Source organism: Poecilia formosa, unplaced genomic scaffold (assembly GCF_000485575.1).
Source record: "Poecilia formosa unplaced genomic scaffold, Poecilia_formosa-5.1.2 Scaffold438, whole genome shotgun sequence".
Classification (NCBI taxonomy): domain Eukaryota; kingdom Metazoa; phylum Chordata; class Actinopteri; order Cyprinodontiformes; family Poeciliidae; genus Poecilia; species Poecilia formosa.
Window position 1 is genome coordinate 170,457 of NW_006800377.1, and position 20,641 is coordinate 191,097.

Sequence of the window (20,641 nt, forward strand, 5' to 3'; positions counted from 1 at the left end):
CCAATCTAACTAAACTGGTGCCAAACGTCTGTGCAGCAAAAGTATTAAAGATATAAAGAAATGGCCATGAAAGGTCAACCAGCCCCTGCAGCTTCTTCAAATCAGACAAAATTGGTGTCAATCAACTCGAAAACGTCTACGCAACAAAAAGTTTTGTTTGTGTTTGCAGACAAATGTTTTTGCTGCACAAATGTAGTCAAATCGACTGACACCAGCTTTGTTTGATTTTCTAAAAGACCTCTGGAAACTTTTTGATTTATATCTTTCAATGACAGCGGCACAAATGACAAGACTCACTGCACAAACATTTGACAGAGGTCAGAGGTCAACCAAACCCTGCTCACATTTACAAAACAAAGATCTGGTGTCAATCAACTCAGTTATGTTTGTGCAGCAAAAATTTCATTTGTGCTGCTTTTGCTTTGAAGATATTAATGACGATCTCTGGAAACTTTTATTTACGTCTGATGACACAAACGTTTGACACGAGTTCTGTCAGATTTGAAGGAGCGTTGGCGTTCAGCGTGGCTCTGCGGCGGCGCTCTGAGGAGAGCTGGTGCACTATGAAGAGTTGAGGTGGAAACTGGTTCCGGACTGGGCCAAGGGCTCTCCAGACGGCTCCCATTAAACATTGCACAATATTAACGGTGAAGGTGGAAACGCTGCGCTAAGATGGATGGTAGCGCATTCTGAAGAGAGACTGGTGGAAGATAGCACATTGTGAAAGGTTAAAGGTCACGGAGAGGCCTTTAGTTTAGGGTCAGAGGTGAAAATGGGAAGCGGCGCACCGGAGGGCAAAGGGTGCTGTTTGAGACCTCGCCTTGTTGCCGCCTGGCAAACTCAACTAACCAATCAAACAGTGTTATTTGTACAGAACTAACAGCTGCTAACTGACTGCTAACAGCTCTCTGTTGTTGTTTGTAATAAACTTCATTTTTCATCCAAAGCGTCTCGACTCGAGTTGCTCTGATTGTCTGCTGTCTAAATGTTTGAAGAAACCAAAACAACAACATCGTCTGCAAAAAGCAGAGCCGAATACGACTGAAAGAACGGGGATAAAGTTCCTCTACAGGGAAAATATCTGGAGGAATTAATATTTAACCCTAAATCAGTGTGAAAACAGTCGGAAGTGCAATCTGGTGGGAGTGATGCATGCTGGGATACGGTCTGATAGGAGCAGCTGTAAACCAATTCAACCAGTCGGGTTCAAAGCCAGACGCAGAAACATGACTTTAACCCCGAAAACGCTGGAAGGACGTAGCGCTAGTTAACCCTTTTCCAGGTCGCCATGGAAACAGGCCAGAAGGGCAATTAAGGACACCGGAGGTTTTTCACTGCAGTTTATATAATGAAGTCATCCTGATATCAGTTGGAGGCTGCTTTATAGTTTTACAGTGTTATTCCTTATTTAGATAAGAGATAACAGGAGCAGCAGGTGTGATAACGACAGCTGGACCTTTTCACTTAAAGGTCCAAATATTAATCCATCAGATTAATAATCCAGCTGGAATGATCCAGAATCATTCAGTCCTGTTGGTTTTCCAGATATTTAATGGGGATTTTTCACAGTTTCTGATCATGATTGGTTAGAGAAAGTTGAGTGTTACAGTGGAAATCTGACCAAAGTCCGGTCCGGTCCAGTCCGCTTACGCAATGCGGCGCTACGAACTTCTGGAGCGGATCACGTGGACCGGAGCCTGCTTAAAGGAGGCGGGATCCACAGCGGCGCCGGCCACTCTGCAGGACCACAGCATGCAGGACATCATCGCCAGGAACGGGCTGGAGACCCCAGAGCCGCTGAAGGCTGAGGTCAAAGGTCAGTGGCTCTACAACAAGCTGGGTCTGTTTGGTGAACGTGTTGAACAACAGAACCTTCTATTTATGGCTCTGGGAGCCTTTTATCCTGCTCCAGTCAGTTCTGATTGCATGAAAATATATTATAGATTTATTTGTTGATGTAAGATTTAAAGCTGCAGTTTGTAACTTTTATTAAAAATATGTTTTTTACATATTTATTAAAACTAGTATGAGAAAGATCAGTGAAAAGCTAAATCTCCATCTGAAGAAATGCACAGCTAACAACCAAAAGCAACCAATCAGAGCCAGGAGGCAGGTCTTAGAGCTGTTAATCAATCTTGGGTACACACTGCTAAATGTGCTAATGATGGAGAAACAACTTAATGTTACAGGAAAACCGTTTATCTGCCATCATCAGTGGCTATGCTAACTAGCCTTAACATTTATGGCAGGATCAGCCATAAATGCAGCGTAGCAGAAAGCCATTGGGAAGTGATTGGCAGCGCCAAGACCCACCTCCTGGCTCTGATTGGTTGTTTCTAGTTAGAATTGGGAGAAACAAGAGGCGATAGATTTTTTTTGTCACAAATTATCTCTCATTTTATCACAACAATTTCAATAAATATGTAAAAATCATTTTTTATATATTGCAGTTTTAATATCACACTTCATATTCATTGACAATGTTTGAAAATCCTTTTACCAACGCAGCTAAATCCTAATCAGTGAGATTAGAAAAGGATTACAAGGCCATAATCTGAGACGAATTCCTCTACAGGACTGGATTTAGTAGCATGGCATCACTTCCTGTTGTTTCCTGTTCAGTTTATAGCCAGAGAGAATCAAAAGTTAGTAAAAGTTATTTTCAGGTTTAGTTTGGCTGCTAAATATTTAACACAAGATGAAGAACTTACAGCAAATTAATTACTAATGAAAACTTCTGTATTGATTTGAGATCAGATAAATAATAATGAGATAAAATCAATAGACTATTGAAATGTTGTCAACTAATCATTAAGTGGAGAATACAGATGGTAAAAAAGGTGCTGTAATGAAGCCAAAACTGAACAATAAATATAAATATTTTACATGTAAGACAAAAACATTCTGAGTTTTAAATCTGTAGAGTTTTAATAACACTGCCTCTATGTTCACATTCTAGAAATAAACCTCTACAATCACCTTTTACATCTATCAACTGAAATCCATGTTGTTTTATGCAATAATGTGTTTACTTATTTAAAAAATAGAATTTAATTTTTTATTTGCATTTTTGTTGTTTTAATTTTGTGTAAAATAAGCCTAAGTTAAATAAAAAATATAAAGTATGTGACAAATTTTTATCTGATTAGTTGTTACAATAATCAATACTGATCAAGTCTCGATTTCAGAAAAAGTGTGATTTATATCACAGTAATAGTATATTTTCCAATTTATTGCTCCTCATTGAACAAACAGTGGAAAATATCAAACAATAAAATTTCTTCTAGTTGTTCATCATTAATTTTAATTTATCAAGACAATAACTTAAAATTCTTGATAAACGCCCCCGTCGGTTCCAAACACGCCGACAGTTTGCTACAAACACAGCATTTTGATGATTAATGAAAGAAGTGTTGTGTGTGTAACCTTTGACCTCCAGGGTCGGTGCCGCCGTGGCTCCAGGGCACTCTGGTGCGGAACGGACCTGGACTTTTCTCAGTGGGGAACTCCGAGTACAACCACTGGTTCGACGGCCTGTCGCTGATCCACAGCTTCACCTTCCACAACGGTCAGCAAGGGGCGCCACTGAGACCAACAAACCAACCAATCAATCCACCAATCAATCCACCAATCAATCCATCAATCAATCAATCAATCAATCAATCAATCAATCAATCAATCAATTAATCAATCAAGTATATTTATGTGGTTCATTTCAGCCACAAGTCAAAAGTGACAAACATTCCTTCATCATCAATACACGTTAAATTTGTTGGTCATTGTTCCAGTTCTGATGGTTCTAAAGCAGCTCTTTATTTAAAGGAGTCAGTGTTTCGGCTGTTTTGCAGTTTTCTGGATGTTTGTCCCAGGTTTCAGCTTGATTTTCATTTGCTCTGCACCGTTTCAGGGGAGGTGACGTACCGGAGCAAATACCTGAAGAGCGAAACCTACAAGAGTAACACGAAGGCCGATCGGATCGTCGTGTCCGAGTTCGGCACCATGGTTTACCCCGACCCCTGCAAGAACATCTTCGCCAGGTAAAAACACCAGAAACATCTATGTTGAATATGTTGATAAAACTCATTAATCTGTTAAAATATTAACAAATAGCTGTCCCTCCAGGATTTTGAGATTGTTTTTGGGGAATTTGAAAACAAAAACAAAAAATTTGGGGAACCAAATTAAAAAAAATTGGAAAGAACTTTTGCAAAAATTAAGCCAAAAGAAAAAGCGAAAAGGGGCCAATTAATAACTGGCAGAACAAATAAAAACTGAAAATAAAGAAAACCGAAGCAACAAGTTAAAATAAAACCAAACGTTTTGAACAAATTTGAAAAAAAAGTGCAAAAAAAACCAAAAAAAAACTGTTGATTCTGTGAAAAACTGGATCGACTTGATGTAATGTGGAGTCTACAGGGCCACATAAAAAGCTACAGCAGGCCAGATTTGGCCCCCGAGCCTTAAATTTGGCATACTGCCCATTAGATCTGCGCCTGTTCTTGAATTAACAGACCACAACAGAAAACTTAAAGTCTTTTCAGGTTTTCATATTTTGAGGGACGGAGAGGCTATAAATCTCTTGTAAAGCTGTATTAATTATTCTAGATCATTAAAGCCAAAACTATCCTCAATTTGTTCTCTGTAAACCTCATCACCAGAACAATGACGCATTTCCGAAACATTGTCCCCAATTTCACGGACAACAACCTGATCAACATCATCCGCTACGGTCAGGATTACTACGCCTCCTCTGAGGTCAACTACATCAACCAGATCGATCCGCTGACCCTGGAGACGGTGGGCCGGGTGAGTTTATACACTTCAAAGCTCTTTGACTCGTCTCACAGGACTGACACGCCATCATATCCAGGCCAACTACAGGAACCACATCGCCCTGAACCTGGCAACCGCTCACCCTCACTACGACAAGGACGGCAACACCTTCAACATGGGAACCGCCATCATCGGCCTCGGACGGCCCAAGTACATCATCTTCAAAGTGCCAGCAAACGCCTCAGGTATGAGAGTAAACATCATCGGTTTTCTTGGCCAACATATTCATATCCGACTCAGATACAGTTAATGGATTTATGACGCTGCAATCTAAGAGCGTGAGTCAGATGATTTGGCACTGGGACAAAATCCAGAGTCATCCAAGGTTTTAACAAGGAGCCATAAACATTAATTAGCCAAGACGTGACTGACTGCTTGTGAACTTTGGTTGTATTGTTTAAAAGGATCAAAGCGTCATGACACTGTAGACCCATCATTATCATTCGGTCATCAGAAATGACCAAATACTCTGAATACTCTGTATTTTTCTGTCTGTTTCAGATAAAGACCCCAAGAAGCCGGCTCTGAGAAAGGTTCAGCAGATCTGTTCAGTCCCTTTCAGATCCACTCTGTATCCGAGTTACTTCCACAGCTTCGGCATGACGGAGAACTACATCGTGTTCGTAGAGCAACCCTTCAAACTGGACATAGTGAAACTGGCAACCGCCTACTTCAGAGGTGTCAACTGGGGGAGTTGCCTCAAATTTGATGAGAAAGACAGTGTAAGTCTTAATCAAACAGGATTAGCATGCATGAAGCACTGCGTAGCTTCGAGGGTTGACAAAGACACTTTCCTCTTTAGTTCACAATGTTTTACTGACATAACTTCCTCGTTCCAGACGTTCTTTCACGTCATCAACATAAAGACGGGAAAGGCTAAATCTCTTCGCTACCACGCTGATGCTCTGGTGGTTTTCCATCACATCAACGCCTACGAGGAGGACGACCACGTCGTGTTCGACATCATCGCCTACAAGGACAGCAACCTGTACGACATGTTCTACCTCCACAACATGACCAAGGAAACGGACAACTTCATCCAGACCAACAAGGTGTTCTCCCCACCGGTCTGCCAGAGATTCGTCCTGCCGCTGAACGTCCAGAAGGTACAACCAGGCTGAGGTCACTGCCACTGAGTCTGTTTCACTCCATGATCATCACCTGTGTGTCCTGCAGGATTCTCCCAAAGGAACCAACCTCGTGACGCTGACGGACACAACAGCGCAGGCGGTGATGCAGGACGATGGATCGATCTACTGCAAACCCGATACCATCTTTGAAGGTTTGGTGTTTCTGATGTGGAGGAGAAGCAACGCGATCCATCGAATCTAACGAGTATGGCTGCTCTGCAGGGATGGAGCTGCCGGGGATTAACTACAACTTCAATGCCAGGAAGTACCGCTACTTCTACGGCTCCAGGCTGGAGTGGTCACCTCATCCCAACAAGGTAAAAAGGATTTCATTACAGCCAGACCTTCACCTCTTCTGTACCACATAGTATTTTTAACAATTCTGTTGAGTTTTATTAAAAACAATAAAATACACACAAAAACTAAAAATGAAACCATAAAAATGCTATTAATTTTAGTAATAATGCCTGGAAACAGGATATATCGATATGCTGACGATGTGATCCTTCTTACCAAAATAATTTGCTAGTTTTTCTAAATTAATTTACCTGAATTAAGTGAAATTAACATTGGAGTGGATTGCTTGTGTATATATGATGAAAATGTTCCTGTATTTTAAATATGTTGCTCATAAAAATATTAGAAATTAGAAAATGTTTCAAAGCGTTACAAACCAGAACAACGTAGAAAACATTAAAACGGCTGAAAATAACTGGCTTAGCCTTCTAAAAACTCACCATCTGCTTGAAAACCTCCCACCAACAGATCGCGAAGGTCGACATCGTCACCAAGACGCACGTCGAGTGGCGTCAGGAGAACTGCTACCCGTCGGAGCCGGTGTTCGTCGCCTCTCCGGGCGCGGAGGAGGAAGACGATGGTGAGAGAAAACCGTGAAAACGGATCGAATCAGATTTTTATTCTCTCCGTTTCTAATCATTTTGTTTCTGCAGGAGTCATCCTGTCGTCCGTCGTTTCCTCAGATCCAAGTGTTTCTCCGTTCCTGCTCATCCTGAACGCCAAAACGTTTGAGGAGGTCGGCCGGGCCTCCATCCCGGTCCCGGTCCACATTGACCTTCACGGACTCTTCATTCCTGCCAAATCATAAAAATAACCGCAACACTTTTGGTTTTAAAGCAGATAGTTACTATTGAAATTAAAATGAAAGGTTTTATTTTCCTTCTGATTTTATTTTTTACCCAATTCTGACTGATTTTACTGAGATAAAGCAACATCTAGAGTCGTATTTCTATAAAGTGTTTACAAAGTTTTTCTAATGTTGAGATTTTATTTCTGTTAATCATCAACAGATGGATATTTATTCCACTGTAAGTTTGGTAAAAAAAAAAAAAATAATAATAAAAAAAATATATATATATATTTAAAAAAAAATTCCCCTCTCACCCTCCGTGGGTGGTCTCTCGCTCTCTCTCTCTCTTTTCATCCTCTGAGCTCGGGTCCTCTACCAGAGGCCTGGGAGCTTGAGGGTTCTGCGCAGTATCTTGGCTGTGCCTAGAACTGCACATTTCTGGACTGAGATGTCTGATGTTGTTCCTGGGATCTGTTTGAGCCACTGCTCCAGTTTGGGGGTGACTGCCCCGAGGGCCCCGATGACCACAGGCACCACTGTGGTCTTCACCTTCCAGGCCTTCTCCAGTTCCTCTCTGAGGCCCTGGTATTTCTCCAGTTTCTCCTTTTTCCTGATGTTGTGGTCACTTGGTATTGCTACATCCACCACAACGGCTTTCCTCTGTTCTTTATCCACCACCACAATGTCCGGTTGGTTCGCCATTACCATCTTGTCTGTCTGGATCTGGAAGTCCCACAGGATCTTAGCTCGGTCATTCTCCACCACCTTTGGGGGTGTTCCCCACTTCGATCTCAGGGCTTCCAGTCCATATTCGGCACAGATGTTCCTGTACACTATGCCCGCCACTTGGTTATGTCGTTCCATGTACGACATATATATATATATATATATATATTATTCACAAACCTTCGCTTTTCTTGTTTCTCTTTACCAGAATGAAACAAACTTCAAAGTCAAAGCATTTATTTTATTTTAAAAGTTCATTTTAGTACTCAAAATCGCCGCTTCAGTTCTGTGTAAAATATTGAGTTTGTATTAATGTTTTTATTTTGTTTTTAAATCCAGCGTTAGTTAAATATCTTTTTTTTTGCCTTTTTTTTCTGTTGTCCACATAACATGAATATCTTAGATATTTTAAGATACATAAATTTATAAAACAGTATTTTCTGACTTCATAAACTAAATGATGTTGATCTTGAGTTCTGCTTCAGCATCACCAGTTTGTACTGGGAACCAGTAACACTCTGAACTGGACCTGGATGACCTAAACATTGCCTGATAGAGTCCTGTCGTGTCCATTTGCCGCCAGCAGAGGGCGCTCCAACAGAGGATTTCAAACCTCTTCTACAAGGAAATACAAACAAAAGAAAACAGTTAAAACGTGAAATCATATTTTAGATGTCAGATATTCTCAGTGGAACAAAGGAAACAAACGTGAAATTAAATCACAAATTTCACTTGAAATTGAATCAAATTGTCTCTATAGTATTTACCTTTGATTCCGTATTTTCCAAATGTGGATTTTATTTATTTATGGATCATTGCTGATCCATAAATTTCAACTCAATACCATTTGTTTTCAGTCGGCCGTTGACCTGAAGGAGGAAGGTGTTTTATTTAAACTAAAAACAGTTGAGCATAATAACTGTAATAGAGGAAAAGAAAAAGGTTTCTTTAGATGTTTTTGTGGTTCCAGTTTTGGACTCATTAGCTGAACTGTGAGGTATACAAGACAAACTTAATTTAAGAATCACAGAGAAATAAACAGTTAATTTGTCAAATAAAGCAAACAATAAATACAAATAAATCAAAGATAAAAGGCTCATCTTTGAATTGAAATCAATAAAGTGACAGGAAAAACAGATTCAACTTATGTCTTTGAGTTTCATGGAGCGATGTTAACCAAAACAGATTAAAAACATGCAATCTTTTTAGATCCTCTTTTGTCCTTGAATAAGTTAAAGACAATTGATTAAAATGGCATGTTTTGAAGCTCATCTGCAGGTTAAAATACTTTATTGCTCGGTTTAATTTTTCTGCACAATTCATTGTTCTTCCCAAATAAATGTGGGGAATTGTTGCCATGTTGGAGTCAGATAGAAGAGCCAAACGCAGCAGGATGGAGGCTGATGTGAAATAATGAGCAGTTTGATGAATAATAGGAAATATTTGCATAACGTGGATGAGAGGAGCAGAAAAACAGAAGATCCAGAGAAGAATTAAATTGTGAGCTAATCAGCGAGAAGTGGGAGCAGCTGAGGGAAAGCGCAGGAGAACAAAGTGATGGACAACAGCTGAGAGGAAGTGAAAGAAAATCAGAATTAACTACAGGAGAAAAGACAAATACTATCACAAGAAAATGTAATCTGAAGTGCAACAAGATGGAAAACAGGAACGACTAAATTAAAATGGAAAGATAAAGATCAAAGCAGCAGTTCAACAACCACTCACTGTTTGCAGGCACTGTATGCCTGCAAACAGTGCATGAAGGCCAGATTAATTATGTGTCAAGTTTTTTAAATGTATCACTGTTTGCTTTGGTACTGCTTACTTGTTGCTTCTGCAACTCTCAAAAGAGACATCTTTATAAAAGTTTATCCAAACAGGTACATGAATACTCTGGAAAAAGCAATAATACTTTTGAAGATAACTTTATTATACATTACATTTTAGTATCAACATATATCCAAATGCAGATGAAGGATTGTAATGACTGCAGCTTAGTTTTAATTTTATATTTAGTATTTAAAGACATCAGTCTCATTATATTAAATATGTGCATGAAAAACTGAAGGGGAAAACTAAACATGAGCTCCATCATGATGAGCCAGTAGGAGTTTCCTCAGACCAGCTGCTGCTTCAACATCTGGATCATCAGGCCACAGCTTGTAGACTTTTCATTCTAAAGACATTAACCTCCATCTGCAGACAAAAGAGGAGAGTAAAGGCATTTAATCTGAGCTGTAGCCTAACTCAGAGGTGTCCAAACTTTTTGCAGCTTTGTTTCAAACAGTTCTGGTTGATCTGACTGGGTGAGTGTTTTATGCAACACTGCTGCCAACTACTGGACTTACTTCAGAGTCTTCAGTTTGCAGCCTGGACTCTTCACAAGCTTCAAGAGAGGTTTCACATCTGGATCCTTCAAGGAGTTCTCACTCAGGTCCAGTTCTGTCAAATGGGAGTGGTTGGACTTGAGAGCAGAGGCCAGAGAAGAACAGCTGATCTCTGACAACCCGCAGTCCTTTAAACTGAATGTTTATCAAAAAAGAAGACATGAATGAACTTTGTTTTTCAGGTAAATGTTGTCAGAAGTATGAGCTTCAATTGTTCCAAGGCTGTTCTAAGTTTAGAGAAATAGTTATTCTTTTTTGAAAATACCACATCAAAAGCATTGGAATTATATTCAAACATGTACTAAATATATATATTAAATATTCACCCCTTTTAAAGTGATTGATTCAACTCAACCAAGGTCTAGCAAATTGAAAACTGAGATCAAAGTTTTAGTTCAAAAATAGCTCAAAATTGAGATCTTTGATCAACAGACAAGATGCATACACTCCACATAAAAATAGATTATAAATCTATTTTATATCTTTTCATATTGTAAGGTAAATTATGCAAGGAAATAGAAAGGAATAAAAAATTCAGGACCAGACTTTGAAAAAGAAAAGTGATTTTACAATGAACATCCCAAGATTGGATCAGCACAATATCAGTCATATAGCTTTAGTTTTATGTCAATATGATATTTATATTACACTATAGCAAAACTGAAATGTCTCAAACCTCAGATCCCTTATTTTGCAGTGTGGACTCTGTAGAAAACCACAGAGCTCCTTCACGCCAGCATCTTTCAGGTTGTAGTTCCAGCTCAGGTTCAGTTCAGTCACATGGGACGGGTTGGACTTCAGAGCAGAGGCCAGATAATTACAACTGGTCTCTGACAAACTGCAACCCCATAATCTGAATAATGAAGAAAAGATGAGCTGAAAATTATGAGAGAACAAGTTAAAGAGAGATTAACATTAATGACAAGATTCTGCTGCTTCCATAAAGACCCAGTGACCTCCATCCACCAATACTAACTCCTGTTGAGCAGCAAAATCTTTCAGGTTTTACAGGGAAAAAAAAAGTCAGAAAGATGTTTGAGTGAAGTATAACCTTTTGTATAATAATGATCATAAATGAAAGTTTTAAGTTTTCTGCAACCATGAAACATAATGTAATATTAAACATTTAATGTAAATCATGCTTTAAGCACTGTGAGACAGATGCAGAGATTGCTATGATAACATCTTGTGTTTGAGTATTTCAGTCTAAAATGACAGAGCTTTACAAGATCAGTAACTGATTATATATGTTTGACTGGTAAAATCCAGGAGATGGCATTTCCTTTTCTAGAGTGGGTTGAATTCCTCTCAACAGCTTCCCATGATGAGGATCAACTCATACTGGGGACTTTCTCCAGGTTCAGCCCAGAGAAGCAAACCTCTACAAGTTGAGGGATCCTCAAAGTCAAGTAGTATAACACTATTTGTCGTACAGAATCAACACAGCCTTAAAATGATGATAATCTTAAAAATCTAAAATGTGATGCCTGACCTCAGAGTGTGTATTTTGCAATGAGGACTCTGTAGAAAACGGCAGAGCTCCTTCACCCCAGCATCTTTCAGGCTGTTCTCACTCAGGTTCAGTGTTGTCAGGTGAGATGGATTGGAAATCAGGGCTGAGACCACATTTGAACAGCTGACCTCTGACAAACTGCAAAGCTCCAACCTGAATAAAAAACCGAATGTGAACTGAACCCAACAGTAACCAGGCTATGACAGAAAAATAAAAAAATACAATACACTGTAAAAACTTTTAATTCAAGAGATACAAAATACAATAGTGTTTACATAAATGTTGCCTGGGTTAATAGAGTTACTGCTTAATAGGGTTAGGTACTTTTTATATTTTATTACATCTGACAGGTTACAACAGAGAATACTTAGCTTAATTATCTATTTTATTAAGTGAGTAAAATTTATGTAATTTATTGTTTCTGTCATGACTTGGAGCAACCAAAATAAAGTAAAAAATTAGCATTTAATTATCCTACGCAAATCAATGCCAAAACGTCCTGACTCTCATCCTGCATTACAGATATACAACTGAAGAACAGGCTTAGGTTTGTTATATAAGAACTGAAGATGAGAGCTATAAGTCTTAAAAATTCATCTTCGGAGCTCTAATCTAAAACCTCCTACAATAAAAGAGTGTTTCCTAAATTCACCCAAAAGAATATCTGAACCATTATTTGGTTTCTATTATCTTCATTTGTCCTCCAATAACAACACAAAGAAAAGATTAAGAGATTTCCACATGTGACTGCTTACCTGGGGACACCAAAAACCTAAATCGGAATAAGAATTTATTTCTTAAAATTTCCTGAAATTATGGAAGAATTTTACTTATGTGTTAAATCCTTCTAAAGAAATGAGATGTTTAAATATCAATATAAATATAAATATAAACAGTATCCAAAATAAAATTACCTAAAAATAAAGTTTGATGAAAAATAAAACAAAAATATCTGAGAAAATATGAAGTAAATATTTTTTAAACAAAGAATAAACTTAGCATTATTTCCTTACATTTTAAGTCCTTTTTAATCACATACTTTCCAAGGATGTTAGAACACATTTTTAAAACTTAAATAAGTTTGTCATCAAAAGATTCAACTTGGATCAACAAAGCAAAGCCACAATGTCAATGAACTGACCTCAGCATCTCTAGCTTGCAGTTTGGACTCTCCATTCCTGTGCACAGAGTCTTTACTCCAGAGTCTTTCAGTTCATTCCAGCTCAGATCCAGCTCAGTCAGATGGGAAGGGTTGGACTTAAGAGCAGAGGCCACAATTTCACAGTGATTCCATGAGAGTCCACAGTTAAAAAATCTGTGATTAGACACAAAAAGAACAGAAACTCAATTCTAAATCAATTCAGCAGTAGGATAAAAAGATTGGAATCATATTATGACTAAGCTGTGATCAAATCTCTTCTACATCAATTTCTGGCCTCATTCTCCAGCTCCAGACCATATAGTGTTTTTGTTTTACTTTGTTTTGTATATGAATAATACAGACAACTGTATAATGCATATATATTTTGCATATATTTTGAAAATATATTTTCTTAGAAAAAGCCACTTTAACCCAAATATAATTGAATTGTTTCTGTGGGTGGAGAGCTCAAAAATGTTTTACAAAATCTTTAAGTAAACATTCATCCATTATCGAAACTTGCAGGGTCGCATGGCAGAAATTACAATTATATTTCCGCAACAAATATAACATGCAGGGTTTTTTTTCTTTTCTTTTTTTTTTTTTTTTTTTTTTTTTACAAATAATATGTGCATTAATAATATTTTAGTGATATCTGTTTTGTAAAAACAAAGTAAAAGCAAAATTAAACAAAGGAAAAAAGTGGAATTCAGTTACTTTGGTAGAAAGCATAGAAAAATTAACCTGAAATAATGATAAAATGACAAACTATTTTAGAAATGAATTTATTGTGCACTGATATCTCATCCTAATTTTTTTGCTAGTAATTGCATAATGTCTTCTGCTACTGTTAGCACCGTGTGCTAGCTGTTTGTTCACTAAGGACATAATCGTGTATTGAATATTATTTCATACAATACTGTTTCAGTATTTCTATATTCACTTGTATTTTTTGTATATATAGATTTTTATATTAGTTCTGCTCTGACCTCAGTACTGCTGTTCCCCACTGTGGGATTAATAAAAGAATATCTTATCTTATCTTATCTTAAACAGTTTGGTAGTCCCTTTGTAATTTTTGTCTTGGGGAACACATGATCCAAATGCATTCAGTGATGCTCTTAGCGCTAGCTTTTGGTTACTCACCAACTCTGTTGAGGGCTTACTTACAAGAGGCGTTCAGAGATAGAAAAACATGATATGTCCCATTTTATAGACTACTAGTTGTGACATTTTGGCTCTGTCACAGTTATTTAAGCTGGTGTTTTTTTTTTAATTGTATAATGTGTTTTAAATTTAGATAACTAACTTGTTGATTTATGCTAACTGATGACTTCATTAATACATTTGGACTCACCGAGCCTTTCTGCAATTCCTTACAGCTGGAATCAGTCTCAGTCGCCCCTTATTTGATGTGTTGTACTTCTCCAGGTCCAATTCATCCAGAACCTCCTCTGACATCTGCAGCATTTGGGCAAGAGCTGAGCAATGAACCTCTGAGAGTTTCTTATTTGATTTGTTTTCTGACTTCATGAATTCTTGGATCTCCTGATAAACTGACTGGTCATTCAGCTCCATCAGACAGTGGAAGATGTTGATGCTTCTGTCAGGAGAGATTCTATCAGTGTTCATCTTCTTCAGCTTGTTGATGATTCTCTGGATGGCTTCTGGGCTGATATCTGTCTGACCCAGCAGACCTCCTAGAAGTCTCTGGTTGGACTCCACAGAGAGACCATGAAGGAAGCGAATGAACAGATCCAGGTGGCCAGTTTTACTTCTAAAAGCTTTCTCCATCATTATGTTCAGGAAATCTTGAAGAGAGAATTTCCTGCATTTTCTACCCAAGAATCTCTCAATCTCCTCTGTGTTCCTGGTGGTGAAACAGTGGAACATATACACTGCAGCCAGAAACTCCTGGATGCTCAGATGAACAAAGCAGTAGACTGGTTTCTGGAATATTACAAACTCTCTTTTGAAGATCTCTGTACAAACTCCTGAGTAAGTCAGGGCCTCCGTCACATCCAGACCACACTGCTCCAGGTCTTCTTCATAAAACAAGATGTTTCCCTTCTTTATATGTTGAAATGCCAGCCTCCCCAGCTTCAGAAGAACTTCCCTGTCAGCCTCCATCAGCTCCTGTGGACTTCTCTCATGTCCTCCATGGTATTTCTTCTTCTTTCTCTTTGTCTGGACCAGCAGGAAGTGTGAGTACATGTCAGTCATGGTCTTGGGCAGCTCTCCTCTCTGCTCTGAGGTCAACATTTTCTCCAGAACCATAGCAGTGATCCAGCAGAAAACTGGGATTCCACACATGATGTGGAGGCTCCTGCAGGTCTTGATGTGGGAGATGATTTTGCTGGACAGCTCTTCATCACTGAACCTCTTCCTGAAGTACTCCTCTTTCTGGGTGTCGGTGAAGCCTCGTACTTCTGTGAACCTGTCAAAACACTCAGCAGGGATCTGATTGGCCGCTGCAGGTCTGGTAGTTATCCAGATTAGAGCCGAGGGAAGCAGGTTCCCCTTGATGAGGTTTGTCAGCAGAACATTGACTGATGACTTCTGTGTGACGTCAGAAACCAGTTGACTGTTGTTGAAGTCCAGTGAAAGTCTGCTTTCATCCAAGCCATCAAAGATGAAGAGCAGTTTGCATTTAGCCAGCTGCTCTGCTAGGAGCGTCTGGAGTGTTGGATGGAAAACATGGAGCAGCGAGAGAAGACTGTATTGCTCATCTTTGATAAAGTTCAGCTCCCTGAATGAAAGCAGAACCACCACACTGACATCTTGGTTCTCCAAGCCCTCGGCCCAGTCCAGAGTGAACTTCTGCACTGAGAAGGTTTTTCCAATACCAGCAACACCCTTGGTCAGAACCACTTTGATGACGCCATGTTGATCAGGTAAAAGCTTAAAAATGTCATGGCACCTTATTGGTGTGTCATGAAGGGCCTTCATTTTGGTAGCCTTCTCCAACTGCCTCACCTCGTGTTGAGTATTAACCTCTTCACTCTGTCCCTCTGTGATGTAGAGCTCTGTATAGATTTTGTTGAGGAGGGTTCTACTTCCTGTCTCATCAATTCCTTCAGTTACACATTCACATCTCCTCTTCAGACTGATCTTATGTTCTTTCAAAACTTCCTGCAGACCAACATCTGATTTGAAAAATGAATGAGACAAAGAAAACATTCATGCTGATTGAGATAATATACAATAGACCCAGTTCCACATCATTTGAGTCCTTTTTCTGAGAACCTATTTCTTTGGTTAAACATCAGCAGTACAAAAACATGATGACCTGAAAGTCCTAAATGGAGCACCAGTGAACAAAACTACAGGTATCCAACCCTAGTTCTCAAGTTCTACTGTCGTCTTACTGAAGCGGTAATTCGGTCATTTGATTCAGCTGTGTTGGAGCAGAGACATATATAAAACCTAAAGAACAGTAGATCTCTAGGACAAGTGTTGAAGACCGCTAGACTAAACCGATGACCTTAAGATGAATACTGAGGCAGGGAGCTATGCAGTCTTTTTCTATAACTCTAACAAAGTTACTTGTTATTTTAACTTTGTCCTATTCAGTACACCTTGATTTATTGTTTAAATCCTACTCATCAAAACTTTTCAGTTCAGTTACAGTATGTGAAGTGTCCTCAACAACAGCTCTCCTCTACAGCTAGACTGCTGAAACTCCATATGTTGTGGTAATTATCATTTTAAAGTAGATCTGCAGAAAATGCACACTTTTTTCCACTGGTAAAAAAGTGGAGATGCTATATCTCCCTTGTTGGCCTCACTACACCAGATATTGTTATATGAGGTTGATTTTCATATTTTGATTTTTTCAGGCTTTTAAATGGCTAGTACTTCACTATCTTACAAAACCATACACATTTTCCAACCAGGATTGCATATGTTGGGTAACTAGTATAATTATAAAGTCCCAAGGACCTGGTTGAAGGCTAGAGGTGAAGGAGCCCGATGGTCAGAACCATTCTGATATCTCCTTTAGGCTTTGGAACATCCTCCTATGGAATGTCAACCATTGAAACATTTAAATTTGTTTTGTATGCAATATGGTTTTTCTGCTTTTGTTGACATGCTTTGCATTTTTGTCAATCTCTGCTGTTTCACAAGTGCCATTAGAAGTGAATAAATCCTGATTATTCATTTTGCACAATTTAAAAATAAACATCTCTGTGCCAAAATAAGAAGTAATAGCCGGTACTTGTTTTAGTCACCATAGCCTGGTGACTCTGACTCCTATCATAATGAAGTGTTTCACATGGATAGGAAAGATCCATTATTCCCTCTCTACCTCACTGAACTCCCTGCCATTGGCTTACCATCCCAGCTGCTCTATCACCAAATACTTTTCCCACACCATGCATACTGCTCTCTGTTCCTTGGACCAGAATCAAAATGGTATTCACCAACTTCAGCTCACAATATGGTGTTAACCTTCTCCAGCTGCTAAAGCAGAAACTCTGGATCTGTTGGCCTACTGATCCAGAGCAAATCTGTTGGTCACCAACCCCAGACTATTATAGATTCTGAAGTATAAAGAGTTACATCCATCAGCTTATCGGAGATGTTGACAATCCAATTCAACTACCACAACTAACTAGGTAGGTTGTCCACTGTATCAACATGGCTTCTTCCACATGCTGAAGATAATCAGTCTGCCACCACTTCTTCTACATAGGGACTGTAGCGACTTCTCAGCAGCAACATCATCATCACCTGCTTTGATTTGATTTTTACTATAACAATGTGTATTAAAACAGGTTACCAAAATGTCTTACCTTGTACAAAACTGCTGCAAACACCACTAATCTCCTTTACCCTTTGAAAACATGAATATTAACATAAGCCACTGAGTCAAAGCACAATATTCAGATTTTTTGAAGTTTAAAATAATAACAAAAATAATAGCATAGACAGATTTTTTTCAGGGAAAATTTGTTGAGAATTCTGTTTTTCCTTATTTTAGTTACTTAAGTGTACACAAAGCTGATTATATTTAAAGTTATTAATAATAAAACCATATTTATTACACCTTGGATTCTGTGTAGCATCCAAAAACAAACATATGAAGAAAGTAAAGCCTAACTTACAATTTAAAAAATATTGAATTAATTATTTGATCATCCATCAGTGAGTAAAATCGAAAAGAAACTGACATTCAAAGTTGGTTAAAAATTAAGAGTAACAATCTTAAGATGATATTGTTGGGGATGTAAAAAAAAGAAAGAAGTACTTAAATCTACTGAAGTAAATGCTTTCTTACTCTGTGTCTGAGGGTTCATTATTGTCATGTGGAGGGGTGTTTCTGAAGAGGTCACTCTTCATAGATGGACGGGTGGATGTTAGAGACTCTGCTCTCTGTGTCTGACCTCTGAAAAACAAATGTTATTTTCACCAGATGAATCAGTGAGAAATCCTCTACAAAGATTTGAACTCTAACCAAAAAGTTTCATGCAAGAATGAATGCCTCGGGTCAAATTGTAGCTTTTCTAGATAGACATAAAAATGATTAAAAAATGTAAGATAGACCAGGTGATCTCTATTGGGATATAGAATAAAATTAGATAAGTATTGATTGGAGGAGGTTTTAAGGTTTGGTTACTTATTACTTTAACTTTGTGCAACGTCTTCTTGGGGGCCTTGATCCTTATGACACAAAGTAGAGAAGAACTGGTCCTACACAATGACCACTCCTCATCCTCCAAATGTATTCCACCACAAAGATTGCACAAGTTGCTACAGATGTTATACTCAACAGAAACATAGCACATCAGAAACTACTGTGGTGCAATGTATGTATGCTTGTGTGTTTGCACAAAAATGTGTGGCTGAGTCATGTTTAAAAAGAAATAATTAAATCTGCTCAAAGTGTCCTTACTTTGTGTCTGGAGGTTCATTTCTGAAGTTTACAGGGATATCTCTGGAATGGTCACTCTTCATAGACGGACAACTGGATCCTGGAGACTCTGACCTCCATCTCTCGCCTCTGAAGACAAACATGTCACATTCAGCTCAATCAGTGAAAAACTCTCCAAAGAAAAACATTTAAGAACCTTTGAACACAAATAGAAGCAGAGGACTACAAGGTTTCATGGGCAATGTGTGGCTGTTTTTTAAGAGATGCTCATCTGCTTTGTCCCAGTAGGAGGTGTCTAGTAGGGCACGTTTGTGATGAGTTGGAGTTGGTGATTGAGAGCTATGCCTTTTTGTCCACCATCAATATTCAACCTCACAAATTCACTTCTGGAAGATGAAATGCCCTCATAAATACCCCCATAAACATTGCAGACAGCTGTTCTAGCAGCACAGAAGCTGGTGTAGATTACAGGTTTGGCTTTCAACATTTAAAAGTCTGAATATGTCATGAAAGTTCAGGCAAGTGCCAATTGACACTTGCCATGAAAGGGAACATGACTGCACCCCTCCGACTCATTACTTGATATCTGTCATCTTTGTCTCATTATCTAGATTTGAAAATAATCTGTAGATTAGTCAAAGTCAGCAACAGTGTTCTTACTTTGTGTCTGGAGGTTCATTTCTGAAGTTTACAGGGATATCTCTGGAATGGTCACTCTTCATAGTCAGACAACTGGATCCTGGAGACTCTGACCTCCATCTCTGACCTCTGAAGACAAACATGTCACATTCAGATCAAACGATGAGAAATGCTCTGATGGAAATCACTGCAGAAGCTCTGAAGATGCAAACTGCTGCAGATAACCAGAAAGTTTCAAATACACCAAAGATCTACACAAGTAAAACTGAGATCTTTCTTTTAAATCAGTCCGATTCTAGAGATGGAGCTTAATAAATGGCAGTCAGCAACTAGTTGTTGAGGGAGCTGAGACGGAGCTGAGACGTAGCTGCAGACACTTCTCTTTGTGTTTCTTGTTAGATCTGGATTTGTCATGAAGTGGGATGTTGATGGTGGTGAGGTAGACGCAGTGGACCCGGGTTGAAATGAGAGAAGTGATAATTTATTTAATAATGAATATACACAAATAATCCAGGCAGTACAGGTGAGCAGAAGGCTGGGAGCTCAGGATGGTAGCAACTGGTATGAACACAACTAACAACAGACTCAACGAGGACCCTATCAGGAACAAGAGACACAGGCGGGATTTAATACACAGGGAAGTAATAACAGAAACAAGATCAGCTGGGATCAATCAAAGGGTAGACAGGACAACACAGAGACTCAACTGACACAGAAACCTAAATAAACACGCAGACAAACTCATCCTCCCAGGATTTGTTGATCACTAGATTCACTGAAGTTATTTTTATATTTTTTGTGCAATAAAAACTTGTTGGAAATCATTTGTTTGTCAGATAAAGAACAAGTCCCTTTTTGCCTGAATTGAAATGAACAATGCACATAATTTATTGTACCATGAAAAACAAAATGGAATAAGCCGAAATGGGTGTGGTTCAGGAGTAGCTTACCAACTGGAATGTCCAGTTTCTTAAATACGCATTGCAGAGTGCCACTGTTTTGCAGTGTTAAAGTGACTAACAAAGCAAGAATGCCAACATTTGTCTCAAATTAGTTCCAACAAAACATTCCCTCTAAACATAAACATGACGGAAACATTCCTTAGGAAGGAAAGGAAGAAAGAAAGAAAACATACAGCCAGTCTATTTAGACTATTTTAGAGTGTTTTTCTCTGCGCAATATTGCCATCTAACCATCTTGGTTGAGTATTTTTTTAGAATAGATAATAAAGGGCTTTTTTTTATAACACCAAAATAGATTACACAAACATAAACGCGCAGTTAATAGGTAAATTTTCAACCAGTTTCTGC

At 38.6% G+C, this 20,641-nt stretch overlaps 2 protein-coding genes across 10 annotated transcripts in view; one reads left to right on the top strand and one right to left on the bottom strand.

The window, feature by feature from the left end:
• Nucleotides 1–1,444: 1,444 nt before the first annotated feature.
• Nucleotides 1,445–7,233, top strand: bco1l (beta-carotene oxygenase 1, like). Of its 2 annotated transcripts, none has more exons than XM_016663709.1 (11): nucleotides 1,445–1,816; nucleotides 3,440–3,568; nucleotides 3,908–4,037; nucleotides 4,659–4,806; nucleotides 4,871–5,018; nucleotides 5,335–5,555; nucleotides 5,673–5,939; nucleotides 6,010–6,115; nucleotides 6,186–6,280; nucleotides 6,729–6,840; nucleotides 6,944–7,233. In XM_016663709.1, the coding sequence occupies exons 1-11, from the start codon at nucleotides 1,654–1,656 to the stop codon at nucleotides 7,066–7,068; spliced, it is 1,644 nt and encodes a 547-aa protein (XP_016519195.1). In that variant the 5' UTR covers nucleotides 1,445–1,653; the 3' UTR covers nucleotides 7,069–7,233. The 2 variants fall into 2 exon arrangements, with proteins under 2 accessions (XP_016519195.1, XP_007577407.1); XM_007577345.2 differs by having other exon boundaries at nucleotides 1,446–1,816; nucleotides 6,914–7,233.
• A 2,452-nt stretch (nucleotides 7,234–9,685) lies between these two features.
• Nucleotides 9,686–20,641, bottom strand: part of LOC103155609 (NACHT, LRR and PYD domains-containing protein 12-like) — a 204,212-nt gene continuing 193,256 nt past the window's right edge. For 6 of the 8 annotated variants that reach the window (XM_016663695.1, XM_016663694.1, XM_016663698.1 and 3 more), the window contains 3 exons: nucleotides 10,840–11,016; nucleotides 10,125–10,298; nucleotides 9,686–9,972 (listed from right to left, as the gene is read on the bottom strand). In XM_016663695.1, coding sequence (XP_016519181.1) covers nucleotides 9,948–9,972; nucleotides 10,125–10,298; nucleotides 10,840–11,016 — 376 coding nt within the window. In that variant the 3' untranslated portion in view covers nucleotides 9,686–9,947. Of the gene's footprint in view, nucleotides 9,973–10,124; nucleotides 10,299–10,839; nucleotides 11,017–11,655; nucleotides 11,830–12,817; nucleotides 12,992–14,174; nucleotides 15,964–17,613; nucleotides 17,655–18,098; nucleotides 18,207–18,713; nucleotides 18,822–19,352; nucleotides 19,461–20,641 lie in introns of all 8 variants that reach the window. The other 2 variants (XM_007577346.2, XM_007577365.2) reach the window with 2 other exon arrangements.

What these genes read in the sequence shown, in the direction of transcription:
- bco1l (XM_007577345.2), top strand. Translation starts at nt 1,654, where the DNA reads ATGCGGCGCTACGAACTTCTGGAGCGGATCACGTGGACCGGAGCCTGC. An exon ending in CAGCTTCACCTTCCACAACG is followed by an intron (nt 3,569 to 3,907) that starts GTCAGCAAGGGG and finishes GCACCGTTTCAG; the next exon opens with GGGAGGTGACGTACCGGAGC. An exon ending in GGTCACCTCATCCCAACAAG is followed by an intron (nt 6,281 to 6,728) that starts GTAAAAAGGATT and finishes TCCCACCAACAG; the next exon opens with ATCGCGAAGGTCGACATCGT.